Raw genomic sequence first — 22749 nt, forward strand, 5'->3', positions numbered from 1 at the left:
ATGGCAAACAACAGAATTTCCACAGACAATACAAATGCAGCCTATGAGGCACCTTGTATACCAATTCTTAATCCTCTTCCCTGTGAGGAGGCGGGCAGTGTTCATTTACTGATAGGAAGCCAGGCTCGGAGGTGAGCAGCCAGGCATTGGCAGCTCTGGGAAGCAACCTCCCCACGAGGCACTGGCGCAGCACCAGCCTGCTTTCCAAGGGGCTGCTTCTCCTCCCATTTCCCTTGGTCTGCTTCCTTCTTAGACACCACAGGCCCCAACACTCTGTGCCTGAGATCAAACACATGAACACATGCCCTCAAATCAAACAGTAAGATCCTGAGGTAATGAGTGAAGTCTTAGAAATCTGAGGCAATTTCCAATTCTTCCATGGGCCAGGAGATGGTAAGAACGGCTATGAAAACCTGCCACCTCAGAAGAGGAAAAAACACAGAAAAATAAGCACAGTATCGATGGGTGGGGCTGACAAGGAACCAACAAGTACCATGCCTTAGTTACTGCAAAGGCTCTAGGTACCAAAGGTAACTGGCACAGCAAGGTTGACTATTCATGCTCAGAGAAAGAAAAAGTAAATATATGAGCCATTTCCCCAAAGAGTGGCTGGTGTCAGCACCAGTTCCACCGGCTTGTCACGGAGCGCAGGGGCATGCTCAGTGGGCCTCTTCCAAGACGCAAAGTGTCCACACCTAGAGTCCTGAAGGGTCTGTGTCACCAATCGCACTGTGCTCTTGTCAGTGTTCACAGGGATGTTACTGTGTGCCTGGCTTTGCATGCATCAACTTATTCAGTCCTCATAAAACCCATCAGAAGTAGTTTTTCTTTTCTTTTTGCAGTGCTAAGGACTAACGCAGGGTCTCACCCATGTTAGGCAAGCACTCTTACCACTGAGCAACTATGACCAGCCACATGTAGCTACTTTTGGTCTCAACATTTTTTGACAGGCAGACAGAGGCAAAGAGTGAAGGAAAGTGCCTATCTGCAGGGCTTGGAGCTAATCCCAGGTCTTCTGCTGCTGGCATCTGCCCTTCTCTGGCCAGGACCAGGAATCATGACTGCTTGGGGGACAAGCTGGGGAGATAGCTCAGGTGGTAAAGTGCTTGTCTTACCAGCATGAGTACCTGAGTTGGGTCCCCAGAACCCACATAAAAATGTCAGTGGCACTGAGGTGGCAGAGACAGGAACATCCCTGAGGCTTGGTGGCTAGCCAGTCAAATGAAAGGTCCATCTCCAAAAAGAGAGATGGCGTTACTGAGGAAAATCACTTGAAACTGTCCTCTTCTACACACATACACACACACACACACACACACACACACGACTGCTCTCACTTCAGGCCAAATGTTCAACACTCATTCCACAGAATCACTCTTTCCATCAACTGCCATTAGGATCACTGTTTCTGTCACATCTGAATCCCAAGGCCAGCACTTGGTACAAGGCCAGCACCAGTCTTTGGTACCAAGAGTGGCACATTCAGGGACTGGAGAGGTGACTCAGTGGTTAAAGACACTTCCCTGCAAAGCCTGACGGCCCAGGTTTGAATCCCTAGTACCCATGTAACGTCCCAGATGCCCCAAGTGGCACATGCATCTAATCTAGAGTTTGCAGTAGCAAGAAGTCCTTGCACACACATTCCCTTTCTCTGTCATTCTTTCTCTCCTCTCTCTCATTGAAAATAAATAAACATTAAAAACAAAAAAAAAAGAGGAGCTGGAGGTATGACTTAGCACTTAAGGTGCTTGCCTGCAAAGACAAAGGTCCCAGGTTCAATTCCCCAGGACCCACATAAGCCAGATGCACAAGGTGGCGCATGTTTCTGTAGTTCATTTGCGGTGGCTGAAGATCTTGGCACACCTATATTCATATTCTCTCCCCGCCCCTTTCTCTCCCTCAAATGAAATAGATAAGTAAATAAATAAACATGTGGCACAAGACAGACATGGTGACACACACCTTTAATCCCAGCACTAGGGAGGCAGAGGTAGGAGGATCGCTTGAGTTCGAGGGCACCCTGAGACTACATAGTGAATTCCAGGTCAGCCTGAGCTAGAGTGAGACCCTAAATTAAAAAAAAAAAAAAGTGTGGCACACAAACAGCTACCAGCACACTGACCTGACCTGACCTCTGGGGTAGACCCTGCTCACTTCTGGGGGAGACCCTGCTCATACCTCTATTCCTGATCAAGAGCCTGAATCTGATGACCAGCTATGGCCGTGAAAAGTCAGGTTTGGCAGACAGCACAGGTCCAAAGGAAACTGGGCACTGTTTGGGTCTCACCCTCAAGGGGTACCCTACCCTAATGTTTAATCTGTATTTGACTAAATCACACAAAATGCTGCTACCCAACCATTTTTGACCTAGAAACATATCAACTCCACATGGTTCATCCTCATAGTGGAAAGGAACTTACATCATCAAGTACATAGTAGACATTCACTCAGTCATTCATTCATTCAGCAAAGACTTTCTCAGCAATGACACCTGCCAGGGACAGTGGGACCTTATTATAAGCAAGGAGATTTATCATTAAATTTATCTCCTAAGGATAATAAGAAACAAACTTACAGGCAGAATGAGAATAACCAAGTGGACCCACCTGAGGCTAAACAGCTAACTTTGTCTTTCCCTCACTGCAGAGGCTGTGTTCTCTGCACCAGGCACCCAGGGTCAGGACTGCGCTTTACAGGAACGGCCAACAGCCCCCAACAAGGGGCTTTCAAGACAAGTCCACACACCTCTGGTATTCATGTCACTCACAGACAGCCACTCATGCACCAAGACCTGTGCTGCTGACATGATGTCACACCCTGCTGATGGCAGGGTAAGTCACCGCTAACAGCTCCAGACTAGCAGATGCCTTTCTAAAACCCGGCTGCAGCTCCCTGAGGCCCAACTGCTTTCAACAACTTGACCCAAAAGGCAAACTCCTCAACTAATGGTCCCAGACTTCTTCAGCCACTGTGGTTGGCCCACAAAGGAGCCGCTCAGCCTCGGTTTCCTCACAGGCCAGCTGTGTGGCTCTAGGTCTGCATGGCGACTGCCACTGCCTGGCTGGGCTCCCGGAGCTAGTCCCCATGCCTTGCTGAGCTTTTGTTTCCCTTATCTGCAACAGGAAGAAACAGAGCTCCTAGTGCTGGAGTTCAGAGAACTAGAGATAAAGATTGTGGGCATCCTTTGGCAAAAGGAAGGGGGCATTTGTGACTAATGTAAACTCCAGGAACAAACACACCATCACCATGGAAGGGATGCTGTGGCTTCCAGGCAACCTCCAACTTGAGTACCACCAATGTACTCCTCAAGACCAAGCTGAGTCGCCCATCACAGAACCACCATTTGCATGCACATACACGTGCAGACTCACACGCCTCAATGAGATTCCACTCTACGTGCAGTGTGCAGGGTACATGGGGAGAGAGCAGTGACTGCTCACCCCAGAAATCCTCAACAGAGCAACCTGAACCCCAAGGCAAGGTGAGGTCACCAGGCCATCAGAAGAGAAGCAAAGGACCAATAAAAACAAGTCTGGGGGCCTGTGAAGCCCAAGGACCCATGTTAAACTCTCCAGAGTCCCATGTAAGCCAGATGCACAAAGTGACACGAGCGTGCAAGGTCACACGTGCACACAAGGGGGAACACGTACATCTGGAGTTTGATTACAGTGGCCGGAGGCCCTGGTATGCTAATTCTCTCTCAGATTCTTGCTCACTCTCTCACAGTTTAAAAAAAAAAAAAAAAAAGGCCAGTCTGTTGGACTTGCCTCAAAACAATACAAGTCTGATGGGTCAGGGAGACATATGAGTGGCTCCTTTGGGGGCCACACCACCGTAAGATCATTTCTCCACCCCAGTTTCTGAGCACACATGTGAATGGATAGAACCAGAGATACCCAGTAGAACCAAAGCCTCAGCAGAGAAAACATGAGTAATGACCAACCCTGTATCAGTAGGGCACACCTGGACACTCCACCTGCCATGCCCAGTTACCCGAGGAGGGGAGAGGGTTTTGGCACAACCAGGAAACGGCACTGGCTCAGTCCTAACCGGAAGCTTCTTACTTCTCGTTTGCCCCAGCAGAGACACTACAGGCCAGAGCACCTCTTCCTAACTTTCCTGTTGTCTCTCGCCACGGAACATTTTAGTCAAGGGCCCACTATATATGCATCATGGTCCCGTAAGATACCTATTGACATCCTGGCCATCTTAGTCTGCGAAAGTATGCTGAACCATGCTCACGCATGGATGGAATCGATTCTGGTCACATCCAGAACACATCTTTGTCATTAAGTGACACATGGACTGCATTGTTTTAATTTTAATTATTTATTTTATTTATTTAACTTTTTTGGTTTTGTTTTTTCAGGTTAGGTCTCACTCTAGCCCAGGCTGACCTGGAATTCATTATGGAGTCTCAGGTGGCCTCGAACTCACGGCAATCCTCCTACCTCTGCCTCCCGAGTGCTAGGATTAAAGGCGTGCACCACCACGCCCAGCTAATTTTTTATTTATTTGAGAGAGAGAATAGAGGGAGAGAGAATGGGCATGCCAGGGCCTTCAGCCACTGTAAACAAACTACACACGAATGCACCACCTTGTGCATCCAGCTTATGGGGTTCTGAGGAATCAAGCATGGGTCCTTTGGCTTCACAGTCAAACACCTTAAACTGTTAAGCCTTCTCTCCAGCCCTGGACTGCATTATAAGTTAAAGATACTTCACTTGGTAAATGTACTCCCAGAATCTTCTTATAGGTAAGACCAATACTGTGATCGCTCACCTAATGTTGTCACGGCAGACCCCCGCCCCCAGTAGAGTCCTGAGGTCAGCGCGGGAAGAGGAACCTTCGGGGAGCAGGGGAAGCGGAAGTGGAGGGTCACAGCCAGGAGCAACAAGTGCCTGCAAGTCTGCTGTGGTAAGAGAGCACGGGCCTGGGTTCTTCAGCAGGCTGAGCCCCAAGACTGCCAGCCTTGGGCAGGGGATTCCACCTCCAGAGGTGTCAGAAGGCACAGCTAGCTAGGACTTGCGGCCTAGGCAGGTTGGGAGGTTAAATGAAACTCCAGTCACCAAGTATGTTAATAACCAAAGTAACAGCCACCCCTCCTCTCACACTTACACCCAGCAGACCCCTTCTGCAGCAGGGAGATGGACGGTAACCAACAGAGCAAGAGAGTTAAGTAACCACCAGCCCACTGCTTTGAAGAAACAGCACTTGAGGACTAGGAAGCTGGAGATGTGGGAAACCGTGATGGCAGGAGGAAGGGGGTAAGGGGAAGGTGGGCGATGAGCAGAGGCCACCTGCGTCCCCGTATGGATGCTGCCACACTGGCCTCACACTTATGCCTGGGGTCATTCAGTCATCTTAAACATGTCACTTCCCCTGGCCTCCCTCACTGAGCTTTAAGACTCAAGAGGATGTTTTTTGGTTTTGTGGGTTTTGTTTTGTTTTTTTCAATGGATGTATTTAACAGGTCTACCTGACATGACTAGAGGCTGCCTCGTCTGAAGCGGAGACTGAACTGAGTAGGCAGCCCTTGGTCTCTCCCTGTGTGACGAGGGTAGCATGAGACCTGTCTCACACAACCATACAGAATATTAAAATAACCAGTTAAACCAGCTCCTGTGGCTGGGATTTTTGCTTTTTTTTGAAGTAGGGTCTAACTTTACCCCAGGCTGACCTGAAACTCACTCTGAAGCCCAATATAGCCCCGAACTCATGGCAATCCTCCTATCTCAACCTCCCAAGTGCTGGAATTAAAGGTGTACACCACCATGCCCAGCTCTAAAGCTTTTATTTTTTCCTTTTCTTCCAGTGCTGGGGACACAACCCAGAGCTTGGTGAGCACTTTCCACTGAACCTTTCCCGTCTCTCTTAACAGCGACCACTCTTCTGTGTGCCTGGATCTGCGCATGCTGGGCTGGACACAGGACCACCGACAGAGCTGGGGATGTCTGGCTGATCCCTGGGCTAACCAGGCTGAATCCAGTTGCCAAGGTTTGTCAAGGCTCTGCAGACATCACCATCTAGGATTTGAACTGACCAGAAACAGTTGTGCGGCTCTAGGGACAGAAGCACCCCTCAGCCTCAAAAGTGGCAAAGCTTTCCACCTCACTCTGCCTTTTTATCTTTATCGTCTTCCACACCATCCTTCCTTCCCAGAGCCGTAGAGTGGCCTCTCCACAGATGCCCATGAATGACTCTCTTTTCCCTCCTGTCTCTTTCATCTCCTCAAATCCTTCCTGCACACTGGAGCCAGAGCACTCTTCCTAAAATACCACTGCTCTGCCAGCCTCCTCACATTTCTACCTGCTCTGTCAAAATGTCACTGGCTCCACACTGTCCCAGATCAAATGCAAACTCCTTAGCTTAGTAACCTGGGTGTCCTCCAACACATGCCCAAGGACTGAGCACTTTCCTCACTCTTACCTGCCCTATGGTCCTCAAACTCACCGGGCTGACCATACACTGACCTTGGCCTTTGTACAATGGACTCTGGCTGGTTGTGTCCCACCCTGTCCTCCTGTCCTTCCTCACTGACTGGGTTAGGTCTTCCTGGGCCCTGGGCCCAGGCCCCAAGTAGGCTGACGACTGGAGCATCTGCAGGGCTTTCTGGAGGAGGCAGAACTCGGGCCATGCCAGTACATGCCAGGTCCTTCATGCATCTTTTCCAGTACTGTTTTCTCTCAGCTGAACTGTACTTTGTTGCATCTTACCATCTTGCCTCCCCTCTTCAATCAGAGGTCAGGGACTGTGGCCTTCACTTACATCACTTATACCTAGTTACGCAGAAGGTGACAAACAGTAGTCACACCTCCCACCTACTGCGTGCCAGACACTGATCAGGTACATTAAAAATGTCCCCCTCCCAGGTGGAGAGATGGCTTAGCAGTTAAGGTGCTTGTCTGCAGAACCCGAAGACCCAGGTTTGACTCCCCAGAGCCCATGCAAACCAGATGCACAAGGTGGGGATGCATCTGGAGTTCATTTGCAGTGGCTAGAGGCCCTGGTACACCCATTCTCTCTCTCTAGTTGATAAATAAAGTAAATTAAAAAAAAAAAGTCCCCCTCCTGGGCTGGAGAGATGGCTTAGTGGTTAAGGTGCTTTCCTTAATTTCTTTCAATTCCCCAGAACCCAGGTAAGCCAGATGCACATGGTGGCACATGCATCTGGAGTTCATTTGCAGTGGCTGGAGGCCCTGGCATGCCTATTCTCTCTCATAAATAATTTTTTAACTTTTTTTGTTTATTAGAGACAGAGAGGGAGGGAGAGAGAATAAGGGGGGGGGGAGGGAGAGAGAGAAGGAGAGAATGGGTACACCAAGGCCTCTAGCCACTGCAAATGAACTCCAGACACATGTGCCACCTTGAGCATCTATCTGGCTTACATGGGCCTACAGACTCAAGCCTGGGTCCTTAGGCTTTGCAGGCAAGTGCAGCTTAGCCATCTCTCCAGCACAAATAAATCTGTAAACAATCTAAAATAATGTCCCCCTCCCAGGGAGAAGGAAGGGTTAGGCCCTCACTTAGTCACACACCGTCAGGTAGGACTCCACCCAGATGCACCCACTCCAATGCCCTTGCTCTATGGAACAGGCAGCAAAAGGCAGCCACCTCTGAGCACTCTCCCCGCACTCATTACTCAGTGTCCTGAGAGCCAGGAGGCCAATAGCTGACCAGGGCCCTGGCTCCCACAGAGCTCTCTCTCCTGGCCCCCAACCCTGCCCCTCTTCATCGAAGCCTAGCAGAAGGCAAAGATACCCTGCTACAAAAGGGCTCCACCAAGACACCCAGCTTGGAACACACCACCAGTACCCAGGTCACAGGCAGCTTGTCCTCAGTGGAAGTTCTCCCTTCAGACACATCCCAAAACCAAGTACACTTCAACAAAGCAGGGTCAGCAGGCAGTAAGGATTCCTCTAGTGAGCGACAGGACTGACCACATACCCCTTGGTTCCTCAACCATGAAACGGAGATGACGACAGTATTTGTGTGATTATGTGCTGGGTAATGTTCCAAGCACTTGTCATACACCAGCTCCATGCATTATCTCATCTAACCCTCCTTGTGAGCAGGCACTGCTATCAGCCTCAAACTGACTTCTCACATGCTGCTGCCTCCTGGCCAAGGCTGAACCTCCCTCATCAGACAGACTGAGCGGTGCCTACAGCTTTACACAGATTGCCCAGCACATGGCCAGTGCCCCATAGCTTTCTTCACCTCCTTGCACTGAAGCATTCACCAACAAACACTTCAGTAGGGAAATGAAACTGCTCGAGCTGGTCCCCAAAGGGGTGATCTTGCAGCCACCTCTTCCGGGCTTCTTCTGCCTCCACCGGAAGGATCTTCGGGAAGACCCAGGACCTGTGGGCCCCACTGCTCAATGACTCTAAGAAGCCAAGTGTCCCCACAGGAGTTAGGAAGCCCCAGACTGAAGTTACACATCTGGTCTCTCACACAATGATCATTTGACCTTTTGAGATTCACATCCTGGTTAAATAAAATAGAGGCTGAGCTATACAACCCAGTCATGCTTCTGGATCGCAGTGGATCCTGGGTCTGCAGTGGTGACTTCCAAGGCACTGCAGGGTCGCACTGCTGGTAGGAGAGCGCCGCAGGCCTAGAGGAATGGGCGCAAACACGAGCCCTTCACCTCTACTGAAATGGGAGGAGTGGGAGCAGGCAAGTTCTGAAAGGCTAGAGAGTGGAGCCTGGCTCAAGCCCCAGTTTTCCCTTCAGTCTCCTCCACAGCTCATGCAAAAGTGCTTGCAGCTATATTAAGCATGGCTTCCCTCCCCAGCTTAAACTTTAGGGCAGAGTGACACACCAGCCCCTTAAAGGTAGAAGCCGTAAGGCCCATACCCTTGGTCTGCCTTACTCACCACTGCCTCGCTGGCACCCAGCAGCCGTGTAACACAATGACCTAGAGCTTATGACACCCCCAAGGCACCTCTGCATTTCCAAACAGTAAGCATCGCGTCGCCCAGGGTTCTGAATGGCCAGGTCCTCGTTGTTCTATCACAGCCCTGTGCTGTCAGTCATCTGGCCTTTTCCCTCCCCCATGGAATGTAACTGTATAGGAACTTGCAAGCTATAAATAGCAAGGTATGCCTTTAAAGGTATGCCGTATCAACTCCTTAATTTCAAACTATTGATCATGGGTTACTTTTTAGAAGCATTTTATCAAAAAAAAAAAAAACAAAAAAAAAACAGCTGAGTTTTTAAAAAAGCATGGCCACACAAACTACCCGAGGGTCTGAGTTGAGCTATGCATCTCTCTTACCCACAGGAGACCACCAAGACACATGAGTCTTAACTCACTGGTTTACTTTTGAACAATAGGAGGGGCTGCTCCTATCAGCTCATCAGCAAAGCCTTCTGTGAACTGGAGTGACAGCAGTGGGGAGGGGGTCTCCCGGCCCTTCACTGCCACAACCCCACCATCAGGCACTGAAGCTGTACCTCCGAATAGTAACTCCTAAATTAGAAGCTAGAGCTGTTAGGCAAAGTGCTTAGAAATTGTGAGGCACTTAGGGACAGTGGTAAGATTATTACCTGCTAAGAGAATGCAAATAAATTCCATTTGCCTAAGCATGGCTGTCACTCCAAAGTCAAATGGGTATTAGAATCTCTGGGCCCAGGCTGGAGGGATGGCTTAACGGTTAAGGTGCTTGTTTGCAAAGCCTAAGGACCCACATTCAATTCCCCAGGACCTACATAAGCCAGCTGCACAAAGTGGCACATGCATCTGGAGTTCATTTGCAGCAGCTGGAGGCCCTGATGTGCCTATTCTCTCTCTCCCTCTCCCTCTTTGTCAAATACATACATACACACACGCATGTATGCATGTATTTTTTTTAAAGAGAGAGAGAGAGAATATTTCTGGCCCCTATTTCACTCTGTAGAAGCCTAAGATCTAGTTGGTTTTTTTGTTTGTTTGTTTTTTGTTTTTCGAGGTAGGGTCTCACTCTGGTCCAGGCTGACCTGGAATTCACTATGTAGTCTCAGGGTGGCCTCGAACTCATGATGATCCTCCTACCTATGCCTCCCAAGTGCTGAGATTAAAGGAATGCGCCGCCACACCTGGCTTAGTTGTTGTTTTTTTTTTTTTTCCTATCATCAAACCCACTGAAAACAAAAACCATGGTGGTCTTCATTCATTACTTATGTGGCAGCCCAACTTAGCTACTTTTGTCTGGTTCCAACTGTTCACCATGGTTCATCAACTCAAGTAAGGAATACATTTGACAAGAGCGGTCAGAGAGAGCTATTGAGTCAGAAGCCTGAGGGCTCCTAAAACAAGTCATGCAGGGTGTGGTGTCCCACATCTTTAATCTCCCAGAGTTCAAGGCCAACCTGAGAGTCCAGATCAGCCAGAGATAGAATGACACCCTACCTCAAAAAAACAAAACAAAACAAAACAAAACACGGGCTGGAGAGATGGCTTAGCGGTTAAGCGCTTGCCTGTGACGCCTAAGGACCCCGGTTCGAGGCTCGGTTCCCCAGGTCCCACGTTAGCCAGATGCACAAGGGGACGCACACGTCTGGAGCTCATTTGCAGAGGCTGGAAGCCCTGGCATGCCCATTCTTCCTCTCTTCCTCTATCTGTCTTTCTGTGTCTGTTGCTCTCAAATAAATAAATAAAATAAATAAAATTAAAAACAAAAAAACCTTAAAAACTTAAGCCAGGCATGGTGGTGCACGCCTTTAATCCCAGCACTTGGGAGGCAGAGGTAGGAGGACTGCTGTAAGTTCGAGGCCACCCTGAGACTACATAGTGAATTTCAGGTCAGCCTGGACTAGAGTGAAACCCTACCTCGAAAAGAAAAAGTCACTTTTAAAACCCAGTCAATGAGGGAATGAGTATAAAACCCTAAATTCATGGACACATCCCAAGCACTTTTCTTTTCTTTTTTGAGACAAGGTCTTATGATGTTGCCCAGGCTGGCCTTGAACTTCTCAATTAACTGGGTTTACAGGTGCATGGCACTGTTTCCAGCTTTCCAAACCACATAGCTCGGCATCAGGCCCTGTTCTAGACCACAGAGACAAGGACAGAAGACACAGAACAAAAATAAAATCCTTGCCCTCAAAGAGCTCAGGTCCAGGCCCATGCTCAGTGGCCTGTGGCGCCATCGTACAATTTCACTGTTAAATGACTTCTCCAGGGTGGAGGGTGTGCAGACACCAGTACTGCCCCTCCCACGCCACGTTGAAGCATCCCGTCATTACGCTTCTTAGCCTGTCATTACATCAGACACGCCAGTGGTGTGCAAGGTTAGCTGACGGTCCAGAGCTGCCAGCTGTGCCTCCACAATCAAGAGTTCTTCAATGACCAAGCAACGCCTTGAACAAGCTGCTCCCCCTCCTAAGCGTCGCCTCTTTACCTATCCAATAGGGACAGCCAATGTGCAGAGGGCTCTGTAGGGATTAAGAGAGCTCATAAAGACGAGGCCCTTCTCAGTCCATTCCAGGCTCTTCAGACTGTCCAGACAAGAGCCAGGAAGAGCACTCTTATTTGCAAGGACAGCAAGAATGAATGGGTGCACCAGGGCCTCTCCCCTCTGCAAATGAATTCCAAATGCATGAGCCACTTTTGTGCATCTGGCTTTATGTGGATACTGGGGAACTGAACCCAGACTGGCTAGCTTTGCAAGCAACTGCCTTTATCCATGGAGCCATCTCCCCAGCCCAAGTACAGCACTCTTGAGAAATCTCATATGTCACTGTGTTCCTCCTGGGTATTACTTTCCATCACATCTGAAGAATTCTTGTCCTGCCATCCAAGGAACTGCCATGGACAACCCCATGCCACCATTCCACCACCCTCCCCTACTTTGACCCTGGGAGCACACATAGAAAACTTTAGCCCACTTTTAAACCCGACCCCCTCCCAAAACCACCCTGGCCCAGCCCTTCCCCACTCAGGCTGGGAGTAGGCTCTAGCTCCACCAGGCCAGTTTCCAGCAGAGAGCAGCAGTGGGAAAAGATGGTATTGCCTACGTTCTTCACAACAACCTCACTGAATTAGTCACCATAATTCTGCTGCAACACTCTTGATTAAACAAGGAACCATGATTCTCAAAACCACGCAGGGCCCAAAGTTCACTTGCAAGCATCTGGGGACACCTGGAGAAGGTGCCCACAAGACCAGGATACAGCAGGTGGATGATAGCTTAAAGCTTACAGGAGCATGTGCTGTCAAAGTCCTCAGGCACTTTCCACCAAGGTGCTGTCCCTTCCCTGGGACCTCATCAAATTGGATGGAGAGTAGGCTTGTGTGTGTGTGGGGGGGTGCGCTCTGGGAAACCTTTGGCTCTTCAAAATACTTGTTCACACGGGGCCTGCCTTCATTACCAAAACAAACATCACCAGTGCAGCCAGCTCGCCGCCGGAGTGAGTTTTGCTCACCTGCTCCCCTGCACCACCTCCATAATCAGCAGTTCCAACCCTTACGAGCTGACAGTTCAGGGGGAAAGGGAGGGTGCGCCTACTGGGGTTCATAGTGTCCAGGCCATATGTTGAGCTCTGAGCTTGGCAGGAGTCTCCCTCCCCACCCTACACTCAGGGTTAAGGCCTCACAAGAGCAATTATGAGTTCACACCTGACCGGTGGTCTCGCTCTCTCCCGGGCGCCCCACAGAACGCAGTTCACACCCAGCTTGCACGGAGGCGGTGGCCACGGGGAAGGGCTCTGCGTTGCTGCCTTCCGGGCACATAGATGCCGCCCTTCCTTCCTTCCTTCCTCCCTCCCTCCTACCTTCCTTCCCTCGCTGGCTCCCAAGCGGCCTCCCCAGAGGGGGGCAACCCTCGAGCCCGAGAAGACGCAGCACCCAGACCACCCCCACGCCAGCTAAGCTGTCCTCCCCCTCCCCACTCGCTGGAGACTGCCAAGAAGCTTCCCTAGGTACAGGGGGGACGACGGCTTGGTGGGGAAGCAGGACAGACAGCAGGGACCGAGGCTAGGCTAAGAGTGTAGCGAAGTCCGGCGAAGCAGATCCTGGGGGTTGGGGACAGGGAGGCGCAGGCAGGGGAGGAAGTCCAGACTTACGTGACCCCGGAGAACAGACTCGTGGGGGTGAGGGGGACACAACTAAGCTGAGAGCTCTGGAAAGGGGTTGTCAAGGTGCAGGCTGAGGCCGCGGAGAGAGGAAGCGAGTTTGGAGGGACAGGGCCTAGCCTGGGCCATGGCAGGGAGAAACGCTGGCCTAGCCTGGACCGTGGCGACTAGGCAAGGAGCAGAGGTATAGGGAGCAAGCAAATGGACTGCGCCCTGGGGCCTGGGCCCCAGATGGAAGGACGGTCTAACCTGGACTCTGAGGAAAGACTAGCCTAGACATGGAGAGGGAGGAGGAAAGGGACTCTAGCAAAGAGCCAACGGCGCAGGCTGAGCAGGCGAGGGAGGGTCATGGGCTACTCAGGCCGACTGTGACCCCCCCCACCTCCTGACCCCAGAGGAGGCGTCTACTTGGGGTTGGGGGCCCCGCCCCTCCCCCACCCCGGGAGCTCACCCTCCCCACTCCCCCCCTAAGCCGGGGGTCGGCGGGAGAGGAGGACCCAAACTCCAGCGGGGTCCCCCAGGGTTAGGGCCGTGGGGCCTTTTACCATGGTGGCGGCGACGGCGGCGGTCCCAGGTCCCGGTGTCTGTGGCGCTCTCCCCCCCGCAGCAGGGCCCGGCGCTTCCACTTCCCCGGGTGCCCAGGAGTGAACATCCGGGTCAGCGCCTCCCTCCCCGCCCCCTCCTCCCGCCCTCCCCAGCGCCGGGCCGCCGCCACCTTCCTTCCCCGCCCAGGCCAGCCTGGCCACGCCTCCCACACCGCCAGCTCCCAGCCAATGAGCGCGCGGGGCCGCGGCGATCGCCAAGTATGGAGCGCGGCGCGGGGGGCGGAGCTTCTGCGGGGACGCGGGGCGGGGCCTGGGCGGGACCTGTACGGGCGCCGCGATGGGGGTGCCGGGGGCGCGGGCCGGGGGCGCAGGGTGTGGGACCCGCGAGCTGGAGGTTGCGGGGGGGCGTGGTGGGTTGCGGCCATCACTCTATTTGGATGTCCATCCCGGTGCCGGTGATTGCAAGAAGTACTGGACCCGGAGGCATGGGTGCCCCCGGCGGGGATGCGGAAGATGCTGGGGCTGGGAGGGGACCTGTTCCTCCGCGCCCCACCCGGGGTTTGCACGCCTGCCTTCGGCGAACCCGGAACTGCTGCGGACTTCGGGCCAACCCGGCGGGGCCGGGAGAGAACGAACGGAACCCGAGGTGCGATACCCGCGCTGTCACTTGCTGCAGTTGGAACTTGGAGCTCAAACGCTGCGCCCGCCGCGGGACTCCAGTTAGACCCCCAGACCGCATCGTTTATTGAACAGCTACGATCTACCAGGGCCTTTTGGGGAATGGGGTGTTTATTTTAATTATTTATTTATTTATTTATTTATTTATTTATTTATTTATTTATTTATTTATTTATTTATTTGAGTGAGGGAGAGAGGGAGAAAATGGGCGCACCAGGGCCTCCAGCCACTACAGACAAACTCCAGACGCACGCTCCACCTTGTGCATCTAGTTTACGTGGGTCCTGGGGAATCGAGCCTGGGTTCTTTTGCTTTGTAGGCAAGCGACTTAACTGCCAAGCCATTTCTCCAGCCCGAGTGTTTGTTCTTGATGCAAGATCTTACTCTATCCCAGCCTGGCCTGGAACTTACGACAATCCTCCTACCTCAGCTTCTCCAGTGCTGAGATTAAAGACGTGAGTCACCATGCCCTACCCTGGCCTTGGTCTAGGTATCAGAAAATGGCAGGTGAATGAGACATAGAGATCCCTGCCCTCAGTGTTACCTGCGACGTGGTAATTTTGAGGATGACACAAGTAAAACGATTAGAGCACACTGAGCTCAATAAATGCTGGCTTTGATGCTTACATATTTTTAAAAATTAGCTACAATGCCCATTTGCCCGTTGGGGCTTCCTCTACAAAGTGACTCCATTTGTCATCGTAGCAAATGTTTCTTGACCTTTCTCTGGAATGCAGGCATGCAAACCCTGTTGACAATACCTACCATGCCTGGCCTGCTCACCTGCTTTTTTTAAAACTCAAATCAGGCTGGGAATGGTGGTGCACACCTTTAACCCCAGCACTTGGGAGGCAGAGGTAAGTGGATCGCTGTGAGTTATTGGCCAGCCTGAGACTACATAGTGAATTCCAGGTCAGCCTGGACTAAAGTGAGATCCTACTGTGTCTGGAATTAATGTGCAGTGGCTGGACACCCCGGCATGCCCATTCTCCCTCCCTCCCTCCCTCTCCACCCCCATCAGATAAATAAATAAAAACATATTTAAAAAATCAAATTAGTGGGCTGGAGAGATGGCTTAGCAGTTAAACACTTGCCTGTGAAGCCTAAGGACCTCGCTTCAAGGCTCTATTCCTCAACCCAAGTAAGCCAGATGCACAAGGTGGTGCATGTGTTTGGAGTTTGTCTACAGTGGTTGGAGGCCCTGGCATGCCCATTCTCTCTCCCTATTTCTCACTCTGTCTGTCTGTCGCTCTCAAATAAATAAATAAAAACAAATCAAATTAGGTCACTTGGGAGGGGACAGGTAACTATATATGGCAAGAATTATTTCCTTTATCCAGATGGTGTCCTATTCCTTTCCGTTCATTCAAGTGAAAGCCTGCAGGGACAGACACTTGCTCAGAAAGCATTCAGACAAGGCCCACGGGGATGGTATAGACCGGTATTACCAGAGTTCAGAGAAGGGAGAGGCACTCGGGAAGTCATTGCTCTGTAAATATTTATTGTGCCAAACGCTGCACAGGCTCTGTGGAGATAGTCATGAGCAGAACAGCTCAGGCTAGCATGAAGCCTGGGGATGGCTGACCTTCGGTGCTAGAGATGGAACCCCTCATTGCATGCTTTAGGCTAGTGCTTTGCCCCTGAGCTCTTCCCCTAGTGTGGAGCCCCAGTACCCAGCAGCAGCAGCTACATTGTAAACACAGTGTCAGAGATGTTGGATAGATAAGCAGGCTAGCAAAGTGTGGTGGTGGTGTGGAGGCTGCTGCAGGAGGACCTGACTTGGGAAGTAACATTCTATCAGACAGCCAAAGGAAAAGAAGGGCAACTGTCAATCGTGAGCGCACAGATCAGCCGGGACAAAGACTTCGGGTGTGTGTGTGGACAGTAAGGAGACCAATGTGACTAGCCTGGGTTGAGTAAGCAGGAGCATCAGGAGCTGATGAGAACTGGCAGACTCTGACCTGAGGCTCCAAATGGACTAGGGGTGGGCTAAGGCCGTAGAAGGCTATTTGTAAGTCGGGCGTGGTGGCACATGCCTTTAATCCCAGCATTTGGGAGGCAGAGGTAGGAGGATCACTGTGAGTTTGAGGCCAGCCTGAGACTACATAGTGAATTCCAGGTCAGCCTGGGCTAGAGCGAACCCTACCTTGAAAAATCAAAAGAAAAAAAAAGTTCTGCTTCCTGTGTTATGGACACTGGTAAGCACTTTGTAAATGACAATCCGTCAAATTCTCCTAACAGGAGCCCAAAAAGTAAGGGACATCTCCAAAGTCATGCAGCAGAGAAGAGAGTGTTGAACCACAGCATTAGAAGAGGCAGGAAGCAGTCATTCTAGATGAGCAGCAGGAAGGGGTCCAGTCCAGTGCTAAAGTTTTCAGCTTGATCGTTTACTAAGTGGGGTGAGTTACATTTGAGATGCCTATGGGAGACTTGGGTGGAGATATCAGGTAAGTAGTTGGGTGTGAAAGTCTGCAGCTAGTAGATGGAATTTAAAGGTACTTAAAAGCACAAGTCCTGGATATCCATGACCTCCCAGTACTTGGCAGTACCTACTCAAGCCTATTATAAAGGGAGAAAAAGATAACATCAAAATAAAAGAGAGACTGATTGAGAGGGGGAGAGGATATGATGGAGCATGGAGTTGTGAGGGAGGGAACAGGGAATTATTGTGTTTTATTGTCTATAATTACAGAAGTTGTCAATAATAAAAAAAAATGTAAAAGCACAAGGCGTGAGATGGACTTCCTCGGAGTTGTCCATGGAAGAGGCTGACAAGAACCGTTTGGGGCTGTGGATGTGTGGCTGAGTTGCTTGCCATGCAAATGTGAGCCCCCGAGTTCAGATCCCAGAACCCACACAAAGCCAAACGGGAGCAAGGGTGTTTCTACTCCTGGTGCACCTACAGCGAGATGGCAGGCAGAGGAAAGAGAATCCTCTGGAAGTTTATGGGTTACATAGCCTGGCAAACACTGAGCAACAAGAGACCCTGCCTCAAACAGTGGAAAGTAAGGACCAACACCCGAGGTGACCTTACGCATACACACACCCATACTCACAACCCCCCACACACACACACCCGAAAAAAAGAATAATGAGCAAGGAGGACACTGGAGCCAGGGACCAATGGTACTGTCCCTCCAGGAAGCCAAGAGATAAAGGTATGAGAAAAATGATTAGCCTGGCATAGCAGCTCAAGCCTACAATCCCAGCACTTAGGAGGGGGACAGAGGAGGATTCCAGTGAGTTCCAAGGCCAGTGTGAGCTACAGGCATAGTGTGGGTTCCAGGTCAGCCTGGACTAGGGCAACACCCTGCCTCAAATAGCCAGGCATGGTGGCTCATGCCTTTAATCCCAGCACTCGGGAGGTAGAGGTAGGAGGATTGCCATGAGTTCAAGGCCACCCTGAGACTCCATAGTGAATTCCAGGTCAGCCTGGGCTAGAGTGAGACCCTACCTTGAAAAACAAAATAAATAAAAGTAAAGCCTTTAAAGAGCTTTATATACTTTTACTCCTGTTTTATAGATGAAGGAACATTTCTGCTGCTTTTCTTACCTCTGCTACTAACCGGGCTCTTCAGCTGACTTCTAGCTCTGTTCCCTCAGTGTTTCAGCCTCTATGAGGCTCCTACTGGTGGCCTGTGTCTTGCCTTTATTCTGTGCACTGGTTTCCTGTGTTTCATAGTTCAAATTCCTAAGACCAAATCTGGCTGTCTCATCTTTTTTTTTAAATTTTTTAAAAAAATTTATGAGATGAGCTGGGTGTGGTGGCTCATGCCTTTAATCCCAGCACTTGGGAGGCAGAGGTAGGAGGATTGCCATGAGTTCAAGGCCACCCTGAGACTCCATAGTGAATTCCAGGTCAGCCTGGGCCAGAGTGAGACCCTACCTCAGAAAGAAAAAAAAAAAATTATTTTATGAGAGACAAAGGCAGATAGAATGGTCACACCAGGATCTCAAGCATCTGGAGTTCATCTGTTATTACAGATGAACTCCAGATGCATGTACCATCTTGTGCATCTGGCTTTACATGGGTACTGGTAAATAAAACTGGGGTCCTTAGGCATTGCAAGCAAGTGCCTTTGACCACTGAGTCATCTTTCCGGGCCCTTTAGGTATTTTCAGTACTTTTGTTTCCTCCCCTTCTCTTAAGTCCTAGCCCAGCAGGGCATGGTGGAGCATGCCTGCAGTCCCAGTACTTGGGATGATGAGGCAGGAAGGTCTTGAGTTCCATGAGGGTCTGGACTACATAGTCTGGGGGCAGCCTGGACTGTGTAGGGAGAGACTGTAACTTTTCTGAGAAATGCAGAGTGGCTGCTGTCACTTTTAAAGTTGATATCCACGCATTTCTAACGAACCTGGCTATCCTACCATGCTTCTTTGCAATAACTGACTCTTCACCTTAAAGTGGGATTTTCTCATCCTCCTTCCTTGGTCCTCATCTCCCTCTTCACTGTAAAGCCGTTGCTGCATGCTTCACAGAGACAACCGAAGAGCCCCACAGCAGCCCTTCCGGCAACATGTCTACAACACTGCCCATGCTCTTTGCCTTCCCTGCCTTTACTGTGTTCCTTCCTATCAGAGTCCCTCTTCCCCTGCACTCTTGGCCCTTGTGAGTCACTGATTTCCCCCTCTGTACTGGACCATTCCTATCAGCTTCAAAAGACGTCTCAGCATTCAGAGTGCCTGAAGGTGCTACGCAGGCTACTGAGGAGGAAAAGTCTGACCCAGCTGTAGTCACTGTGAGCCACACAGCACTCTGCCAGGCAAGATGCTCCCTCTGTTGTAATGGCGGCCTGACCGTTCTGGGAGTAACTGACCAATGATCACATTTCAGGCCCCACTTCCCAGGAGGGAATTCATGACATACTGTAAACCTGTCCAAAGGTTCTGGGAAGGTCGCAGGCCCTGAGGGGAAGGTTACTGTGTTACTGTGTTACTGTGGCTTTACCAGACAGACATGCTGAGGCCATTCCACTGTCTTCTAATGTTTATGTTGATGCCCATAGATAAGGGCTGCCCCCAGCTTTGGTCAGAAATGTTTCTTTTTGCAGTTGTTGATGACTACCAGGGAGGCTCAAAACTGATGTCATCAGAGTGCTGAGAATAAGTGAATACTGAGCCCTCAGCCCTAAAATCACCGCCTCCCCGTCTCAGGGCACACCACAGAAGACAGGGGGGAAGGAACAAGAGCTGGAGAGGTGTGCTGTGGAATGGTGTCTTCTAGATATGACACGGCCATTGTACTTAGGAAATTACAGCAGCCGTGGTTCCCTGCGCAAGACGGGGCTTGCGCCATCCTGTCATGGATGGAGGATGGTCTCTTGATGCCTTTACCCCACCCTGAGGCGCTATTGGTAGTTACAGGTTGCTGGATGAGTGGGAGACAGTGTCTTCAGCGGTGTAGCTAATGTTGCATTGTGCATGCCTGGGTCAGTAACCTCCACCCACACTTATAGAAGCAACCATAATTAAACAAGGTGGGTCACCAAAACAAAACAAAACAAAGTTCAGAAGAAGGAGGGGTTCAGTGAGAGGGGACAAGGAAAGGTAATGGAGGGGCAAATGCAATCAAAATATATTTATGGATAAAATTTTCAACCAGGGGGGCTGGGGAGATGGCTTAGTGGTTAAGGTGTTTGTCTGCAAAGCCAAAGGATCCAGTTCAATTCCGCAGGACCCACATAAGCCAGATGCACAAAGTGGCGCATGTATTGAGTTTGTTTTTAGTGGCTGGAGGCCCTGGTGCGCTTATTCTTTCCCTCTCTCTCCCTCTTTTTTTTTTTTTTTTGTTTGTTTGTTTTTGTTTTTCGAGGTAGGGTCTCGCTCTAGCCCAGGCTGACCTAGAATTTACTACGGAGTCTCAGGGAGGGTGGCCTCAAACTCAAGGCGATCCTCCTACCTCTGCCTCCCCAGTGCTGGGATTAAAGGCATGCACTACCACGTCTGGCCTCTGCCTCTTTCTGTCTCTCAAATAAATAAATAAAAGTTTTCAATCAGGGCTGAAGAGATGGCTCAGTGAAGCTATGGGAGACATTTACATTCAAACCACCACAGTTAATAAAAGGAGAAAAGGATGAAGAGTAGAAAAAAGAAAGAAAAATGCCTACAGGCATTCTGGATAAGCTTATAAAAATGAGTAAAGCTGTTATCTTTTGGGTCTCAGAAATACCTTATCATTGAAGCCTTAAATATAATTGAACTCAAGCAAATTATATATGCATATATATTGCTGGGAAGATGGCTCAATGGTTAAAGGTACTTGCTTGCAAGGCCTGATGGTCTGGGTTCGATTCCCCAGTAGTCATGTAAAGCTAGATACACAAAGTGGCACGTGCATCTGGAGTTCATTTGGAGCAGCAAGAGGCCCTGTCACACTCATTCTCATTCTCTTTCTCTCTTTGCTTACAATAAACTTTAAAAATATGTAATTAAAGGACAGAAAAAAAGGTGATTGCCAAAGAGTTTCTCTAACTAGTTTTTATTTATTTGAAAGAGAGAGAAGGAGAATGGGTGATTCCAGGGCCTCTAGCTACTGCAAACCAACTCCAGATGCATGAGCCACCTTGTGCATCTGACTTTACATGGGTCCTGGGAAAATCAAACCTGGGTTCATAGACTTCACAGGCAAGTGTCTTAACTGCTAAGCCATCTCTCCAGCCCCTGTCTTTTAACTTTTTAAAAATTAAGCCAGGCATGGTGGCTCATGCCTTTAATCACAGAACTTGAGAGGCAGATAGGAGGATTGCCATAAATTCAAGGCCTACACAGTGAATTCCAGGACAGCCTGGGCTAGAGTGAGACCCTACCTTGAAGAAAAACAAAAACCCCACTGTGGTTTGTAGAGGAGACAGCATCAACTAGTCAGCTTAGATCAACTAACTTTTCCCGCCACTCAGCACCTTGAGAGAGTACCGAGCAAGCAGCAGCAAGGTAGACACACCATGACAATCCACATGTAGTTAATACGGCCCTGGCTGCAACGCCAGAACGCTACTCTACTCTGAAGTTAGACGCAATCATCTCAGGGTCTCTGTTTTGCTTTGCTAACAGTACCTGAGAGAACTCCCAGCTGCCTCTGCTTAGCCAGAAGTGCTCGCATCCTGTCCATCTGGGGGGTCTCCATCAAGCTGTGGAAACTTCTCACACGCGAGCCAGCTGGTGGGAGTTCGAATACTCAAGTTCAGAAGAACTCACATTGAGAGTGTCAAGCTGGCCAGCCAGCCACCCACCAGGGTTGCGCTGGGCTCTGCAGCATACCCCAGGTGGACTCTCTGCTTGGGTTCAGAAAGCAACCCTACCACTCCCGGTGGTATTCTCCAACAGAACCTCAAAACTGGGCTTGGGAGGGGGCTGGACAGATGGTTTAGCAGTTAACACACTTGCCTACAAAGCCAAAGGACCCAGGTTTGATTTGATTCTCCAGGACCCACATTAGCCAGATGCACAAGGGGGCGCACGTGTCTGGAGTGGCTAGAGGCCCTGGCGTGCCCATTCTCTCTCTCTCTCTCCCTCTCTCTTACTCTGTCAAATAAATAAGCAAATAAAAATAAAATATATTTTAAAAATGGGCCTGGGGTTGGAAGGATTGCTTAGTGGTTAAAGTTGCCTGCAAAGCCAAAGGACCCAGATTCAACTCCCCAGGACCCACGTTAGCCAGATGCACAAGGGGGTGCATATGTCTGGAGTTCGTTTGCAGTGGGTGGAAGCCCTGGCACACCCATTCCCCCTCTCTCCCTCTTTCCCTGTCAAATAAATAAATAAATAGAAAATATAATTTAGCATGGGAAGTCTAGGAGGTGGCAAAATGTAGACAGCTACATAATATTTCTTAAAAAGAAAAATGGGCTTGGTGGAACTGAGCTGATAACCTCCTCCATGTAGACCAGCTGGCAGAAAGCTGGAAGAAGCCATTTTGCATGTGATTCAATGGGAGAGAGAGAAATCACCAGTGCAGATACTGAACAGTGGACACTGCAAGCCTTATATTTTGCCAGCCAGGCCAGGTGAGCTAATGGGTGCAATAGTGGCATGTCTGTCATGGTGGAAACCAGCTGCCCTCTAACTGGACTGGAGGCCCTCTCCGTGGGAGAGAATACATCTCTGATACAGAAAGCCTAAAATAGGGGTAGTCATGAGCCCTAGGGGTGTAACATCTGCTGCTGTCTGTCTAAAGTGTATATACTATGCTTATCAAACTGCCCAGTAAGCACTTCTCTTAATGTTCATACCCTTATATTAATGCTACTCTCACTTTTGGTAGAGAACCTTCTCTTTTCAGATGACATTGACCTTGGGATGACTCAGAAGGCATCATGGTGCTGAGAAGAAGTGACAGGAGTGCTCAGCACTGCAATATCTCTATCACACCTTCCAAGGCCCAGGGTCCATTGTGGAAGAGGTAGTGGAAAGAATGTAAGAGCCAAAGGAAGGGTAGGGTTCCTTACAATGTGCTCCTCCAGACACAAAA

General features: G+C 50.1%; 1 protein-coding gene across 2 annotated transcripts in view; it reads right to left on the minus strand.

Moving 5' to 3' along the window:
• Positions 1-13685, minus strand: part of Capzb (capping actin protein of muscle Z-line subunit beta) — a 132110-nt gene extending 118425 nt beyond the window's left edge. For both annotated transcript variants that reach the window (XM_004657579.3, XM_045150558.1), the window contains exon 1: positions 13605-13685. In XM_004657579.3, coding sequence (XP_004657636.1) covers positions 13605-13607 — 3 coding nt within the window. In that variant the 5' untranslated portion in view covers positions 13608-13685. The remainder of the gene's footprint in view (positions 1-13604) is intronic.
• Between the last annotated feature and the right edge of the window lie 9064 nt (positions 13686-22749).

This window comes from Jaculus jaculus, chromosome 5 (assembly GCF_020740685.1).
Source record: "Jaculus jaculus isolate mJacJac1 chromosome 5, mJacJac1.mat.Y.cur, whole genome shotgun sequence".
Classification (NCBI taxonomy): domain Eukaryota; kingdom Metazoa; phylum Chordata; class Mammalia; order Rodentia; family Dipodidae; genus Jaculus; species Jaculus jaculus.